The 6551-nt window shown below is 48.3% G+C and overlaps 1 protein-coding gene across 1 annotated transcript; it reads right to left on the bottom strand.

Annotated features, from left to right (window-relative positions):
- Positions 1–282: 282 nt before the first annotated feature.
- KRT3 (keratin 3) lies at positions 283–6268 on the bottom strand. Its single transcript, XM_006869993.1, has 9 exons — positions 5666–6268; positions 4125–4345; positions 3518–3578; positions 3085–3180; positions 2630–2794; positions 2074–2199; positions 1581–1801; positions 1206–1240; positions 283–599 (listed from the first exon to the last, which is right to left on the bottom strand). Exons 1-9 carry the CDS (start codon positions 6266–6268, stop codon positions 283–285), a joined length of 1845 nt encoding a protein of 614 aa, XP_006870055.1.
- Between the last annotated feature and the right edge of the window lie 283 nt (positions 6269–6551).

Raw genomic sequence — 6551 nt, 5'->3', positions numbered from 1 at the left:
GTAGAAGTCAACTGAGACCTCCCTGGACATTCACTGGAACGGGCAAGAGCCAGCGAAAGGAGAATGAAATTCCTTTAACTGGCCATGACCAGAGTCTGTATGGAGGAGCAAGAAGCCCCCTGTCTTCTGACCCCAAAGAGCTACTCCTCTTGGGGAGGGGCGAGGAGTGTTTGGGGTGCTGGGAGTGTGACTGATGTCGGGAGGTGAAGCGCAGATGCAGACAGGAGGGGAGGCATGGATTGGGAGGAGAGACTACTGGTGGCTGCCTTGCGAGGGGCTTATTTATCTGGAGCAACGCTGGGAGGAGGATGAAGAGAACTTGATGCTGCCGCCCCGATTGCTGCTGGAGCTGAAGCCTCCGCCACTGATCCCACAGCGACCCCCGGAGCCAGAGCCGGAGCCAGAGCCAAGGCGGCTGCCACCGCCAAACCCACAGCTTCCTCCGAATCCACTGCCGCCTCCCATTCCAAAGCCGCTGCCTGAACCGCCTCCCATTCCAAAGCCGCTGCCTGAACCACCTCCCATTCCAAAGCCACCGCCGTAGCTGCCTCCGTAACCACCAGCTGAGGCTGAAGTCGTGCTGCTGCTGCTGACCACAGCTGTAGGAAGGAAAGGACAGTACATTAATCAGCGGCCCAGGGCCCATTTCACTATATTAGGATCAATCTAGGAGCCACGGTGCCAGGATAATTGGGAGAGAATCAACGCAGCTTTGGATCGCTGTGAGCCATTCTGTGCCATTAATTATTCATTCTCAGTTTAAGTCATTATGGATAATTATCCAATAACTGCTTTTACAAATGACCCATTCTTGACAATCCCCTTGGAGATTAATTACTCCACCTTAATGTCTCCTCCCATTCCTGGGCTCCCCGCTGAATATCCCCCATCCGTAGTCTAAACCTGGTGTGGCACTGTAGGATCAGCACTGGAATGTGAACCACAAGGCTGGCAGTTCAAACCCACCAGCTGATCCTCAGAAACCCTATATAGGCTCACTGTGAGTCAGAACTGACTCAATGGGACTTAACAACAACAAACCCAGAGCAGCTACAAAAGTCAGTTTACAGTTCCTCTCTGCGTGGTGCCCAGGAAGCCCCTCCTACTTCCTTAGAAATCATTGTTTCAGTGAGTTGCTATTGCCCAGCATTAGCACAGATATTTGAGAATGGTCCCTCATTAGCATGGTTACTTTGGTTACTTACAGATGCTCACAGCACTCTGGCACTCTCCAGACATCCTGTTTGGGAAAGCAAGAGAAAAATGGCACTCCATCACAAAATTCACAGATCAAGGTATGAATAGCAATCAGAAATGAATTCCGCAGCCTGATACATCAGTGCCCTTTTTCTCCCCTCTATGGACAATAACACAGAGAATCTGTGAACATCGGTTGCAGATGCACTTTGGCTACCTGTCAAGGGATTGCGCTGGTAAGGGCAAGTACTACTCTACAAAACCTATGAAGGCCAAGGACTTCTCTATACACAGCAGTTCTCCATCCACATTTACTTGGCCTCTGATCTGGCCCTTAGCATTTGACCTTGGACCAGGGGGTATGTGAGAGACTGGAGACCCACCTGCACTCCTCGCCTTCCAGCAGTTTGCGGTAGGTAGCAATCTCCACATCCAGGGCCAGCTTGACATTCATGAGCTCCTGGTAGTCACGCAGCAGCCGAGCCAGGTCATCCTTGGCCTGCTGCAAGGCGGCCTGCAGATCTTGGAGTTTGGCATTGGCGTCTTTGAGGGCCAACTCCCCACGCTGCTCAGCTTCTGCAATGGCTGCCTGGAGATTGGCATTCTGGGGTGTAGGAGAAGGGAAAGAGGTGAGCCAATAAGAAGTCTTTGGATCTTAGAATGGATTTTCCCATTGCAAGCATCTGAAAGTCAAGCAACATTACCCATCCCCTAGCTCCTCCATCTTGTCTCTATGGATTAGCCAGCCATCTAGACTGGTTTGATCATTGAACACCTGCAGGTTCTCCCTGAGCTGACCTCTAGGATTCCATTCCAGGCTAGGATTCCTCAGACCCTAGCCCCACTCCTCACTAATCTTTCCAGTCACCAGCCCACCTGTTTCTTGACATTCTCGATCTCCGCCCGCAGCCTCTGGATCATCCTGTTGAGCTCCATGATCTCACTCTTGGTGTTCCTCAGGTCATCACCATGTCTGCCAGCCGTGGTCTGCAACTCTCCCAACTATGAGAACAGAAGGGCCAATGAGGTGCCAATGCAGCTTTATTGATATTCTCAGCATCACCTTAAGGTGCTTAGCAAAACGGGTAAAAATGACATTGCATATTGTTTCAGCATGAACGCTTTTAAGGCTTCAGAGAAGGGAAAACCTGAGTTTTTATGGGAAGATTCTTCCACCATTACTCCCTGAGTAAGCTTGGTGCTATGGCTAGAATCAATTCCATATGACCTGACATTGGACAAAGGAATCACCTCCCCCCAGGGGATCAGACTGTTTTGCAACTGTTCAACAACTATTAGAGGGTTGTCTCCAGAATGCAGAACCAAGAGGAGTCCACCCAGTGACCACTGACACCTTGCTGTTCAGAAGTTCCACAAGGCACAGCCTCCCTGAGGCCCTTGATGGAGCCTCTGAGAAGTATCTTAAACTCACCTTGGTCTGATACAGGGCCTCGGCCTCAGCCTTGCTCCTTTGAGCGATGTCCTCATACTGGGCCTTGACTTCAGCGATGATGCTGTCCAGGTCAAGACAGCGGTTGTTGTCCATGGACAGCACCACAGATGTGTCACTGATGTGGCTCTGCATCTGAGACAGTTCCTGCCAATAAAAACAGAGAATCTCAGGCTGTCTGCAACAAGCACACCAAGATCCCCAGAGAACTCCTAATCAACTGATTTTTAGCTCTGAATGTACACCTGGCCCCGAATCACTCAGAGAATACCATGTTCAGTTCAACCTGTGGGACTCCCACCAGAGGCCCTTACCTCTAGTCTTATTCCAAATAGCCTTCTAAGACCCTAGTACCAAAATGTTCCAGCCTCAAATCTGAAAGCATCTTGCCCTCTGTTCCACCCCCTGTTAGCTTCAGAAGTAGGAAACATCCTCACAGCATCATAGATGCTCCTCAGGAAGTTGATCTCATCCATCAGGGCATCCACCTTGGCCTGAAGCTCCACCTTGTTCATGTAAGCAGCATCCACATCCTGAGAGAAAAACACAAGCATAAAGCCCTCATTCCACCAAGGACTAAACAACAAACTACTCCTGCAGCAAGAGAAATTCAGAGAAAACCACCCAAGGCTGGTCTTTACATGAAAGAGTCCTTTTCATGTCACTGAAATGATTGAAATTCAGTACTGCTCAGAAATGATGGACAAATGAGCTGATTCTTTAAGGAGTCTTTCCAGACACTTGGCTTGTGATTATCCCTCCAGCTGTCTGAATTTGGTAGCTCCATGGAAGTGGAGTAAGAGGAGATTCCTCCCAATCCAGCTGTAAAGCTATGACTACCAACCCAGGAACTGCACACACAAGCCTTACCTTCTTCAGGGTTACAAATTCATTCTCAGCAGTGGTACGTCTGTTGATTTCATTCTCATATCTATAAGAGCAAAAAGAAATAACTGAATTTGGACTTTTAGATGGTCATAAATACCATTGTTCCTTGAAACCCTGAACATCCGTGTCTTTCATCTCTCTGTAGATGAGCACATTCTCTTTATTGAATGCCTTATTAGAGTGACCAACCATCCAGCTTCTCTGACCAGTAGTCCTTGTTTTAACACTGAAAGTCCTATGTCATGAGAAATCCCTCAGTTCCAAGCAAACCAGGACAATTAGTCATCTTACCATAAATTGACCCAGAATCCTTCAAATTCTAGAACCAGGATTTCCCTCTCCGACTCCCAATCTGGCTCACATATTCAAAATTTAAATTACTCCCTTTTACTACAATTTTATTTATAATTGATTACGCTTGGAGTAGAAAGATAAGAAGAAACTTAATGGATCAAGCTATCCTCCATAAGATAAGGAAAAGAAACCAGGATAAGCAGTACCACTGTCTAGCAATCAAAAGGAAGATAAGAACCAGGACTCTAAGACAGGGTGGTCTATGGCATCTTGCCACTCCTGCCCCACAACTCACTTCTTCTTGAAGTCCTCCACCAGGTCTTGCATGTTTCTCAGCTCTGAGTCTAAGCGGCCTCTCTCCCCTAGGATGTTGTCCAGGTAGCTCTTCAGGGAGCTGATGTAGCTCTCAAAAAGGGGCTCAAGGTTGTTGGTGCCCGTGACAGAATTTGTGCCCTGCTGCTGGAGAAGATTCCACTTGGTCTCCAGGACTTTGTTCTGTTGCTCCAAGAACCGCACCTACAATGTATTGGGAGAAGCAACATCAGGCAATGCTTGTAGGAGAGAGGAGAAGAGTCTTCACTTAGGTATAACTGGATGTCTGTATCTCTTGGCCTGCCAGCACAGAGGCACATTCTGGAAAGGATGTAGAAATGGGCTCCATCTGTAGCTGGAAAGATGGTGGTCAGACATAGACAGTTGCTTCAGTTAGGACACTGAAGATGCAGTGTGGTTTGGAAAGTTACAAAGGGACGAGAGATGGGAGAACTGGAAGAAGCCCCTGCTTGGAAGTGAGGAAATTATAAAGATGACCACTCTGTGTGTCCTGCAGATTCCATGACTTAATCCCAGCCTCCGAAAGTTCAGTGCACTCTGCAAAAAGGTGTCTACACTTCAGTAGCAGCATTTCCATCTAAAACACCACTAAAACTCCAGTCCTTCAAAGGGTGTGAATCACTAGGAACAGATATTGATTAAAATGCCGTATCACCACAATAATACTCTTCTGAGCCTCCAAAGAGATAGCCCTAAAACCTATCCTTGCCCAGGGAAGGTCACCAAACACTCATCTTTTCCTGAGGAAACTGGTAAAGGGTATAAAGTGAGTTGCCAACTTCTCTACAGCCCCTTGGTACAAAGGTTCTACTTAAGCTTCTTTAATACTTTCTTTAAAGGAGTTCTGGTAGCATAGTGGTTATGAATTGGGCTGTTCACCTCAAGGTCAGCGGTTTGAAACTACCAGCTGTTCCATGGGAGAAAGATGAGGCTTTTTGCTCCTGTAAAGATTTACAGCCTCAGAAACTCTGTGCAGGGTCATTATAAGTCGGAACCGACTCCACAGTACTTAACAACAACAACAACAACAACAATCCCTTCTTTAGGGCATCAGCTTTCTTTGCCTGCCACAGCAACACCTAGAGGAAAGAGCCACCTAGAAAACTGCAGAAAGGAGCTCATGTTTGAAAAGTTCATGTTTGACCCAATTCTGGATCAGACACTCCCCAGTCAGTGGCCTTTGTGTCCCCAGCCTCCTTTCATCTCAGAGATGCAATCTCTGCCAGCCTGGGCCTGGATAATGCAATAGATAGATGACTGAGCAGACATTCATACACTTAGGACTTGAGGATGCTCAGATCCAAATAGGGGACCATTGTATTTCCATCCTCGAATCCTCCATTCACTTGTACATATGGGCAAATTCATCATCCCTGAATATCTCCCAGACTCTAAAGTTCTACCTAATCCTTCCTCCTCTAGGACTAATCCTAAATACGATGTCTAAATATCAAACTCAAAGTCTCAGTCTAGAACTGGGGGTCCAGTCAGAGCCTTCATTACCTTGTCGATGAAGGAGGCAAACTTGTTGTTGAGGGTCTTGATCTGCTCCCGCTCCTGGGACTTTACTTGCCCAATCTGGGGATCGATTTCCACATTTAAGGGCTGCAGGAGACTCTGGTTGACAGTCACTTCTTGGATTCCTCCAGGGAAGGCACCAGGGCCAAATCCACCAGGACCACCAAAGCCACCAGGGCCACCAAAGCCACCAGGACCACCAAAGCCACCAGCTCTTCCAAAGCCACCAGCTCCTCCAAAACCCCCTCCTACTCCTCTGCCTCCACCAAAGCCACCACCAATGCCACCTCCATAGCCACCTCCGAAGCCACCTCCATAACTACCCCCATACATGCTACGTCCTCCACCAAAGCCACCAGCCCGGGAACCACTGCATGCCACACTGTAAGAGATGCTCTTACTGCCACCCAGATTGTAAAGGCTGTGGCTGCCAAAGCCACCTGCTCCACTCCGGGACCCACAGGCCCCTCCACTGGCTCCCCCAGAGCGGGCCACACAGCTCATTCTGCTGCTGCCAGAGACCACAGCCGAGCGGCCAGAGAAACCCTGGCTCCTGCTACCAGATGTCTTGCAGACTTGTCTGTTCATGGTGAGAGAGCTTGGTGAAGAGGAAAGTGTAAGAATTAAGTAGGAACACAGAGAGTTGGAAGGAGTGAAGAGAACCACAGACTTCTGCGAAACAAATCCCTTTATATACACCTGAGGAGGCTGTTGGGCTCAAAAGGAGAGATAATTAATCCCAAATATTCATGGGTTGGGTTTGCCTCCAAGGCAATAGTTTATTCCAGGCTACCAAACACACCTTGAAAAATCATCTGAAATGGTAAAAGTGCTAAGGTGGCAGGCTTACCTGTCAGGGGGGTGGTGCCTG

Source organism: Chrysochloris asiatica, unplaced genomic scaffold (genome assembly GCF_000296735.1).
Source record: "Chrysochloris asiatica unplaced genomic scaffold, ChrAsi1.0 scaffold00138, whole genome shotgun sequence".
NCBI lineage: Eukaryota > Metazoa > Chordata > Mammalia > Afrosoricida > Chrysochloridae > Chrysochloris > Chrysochloris asiatica.
This window is presented reverse-complemented; position numbering and strand designations above follow the sequence as displayed.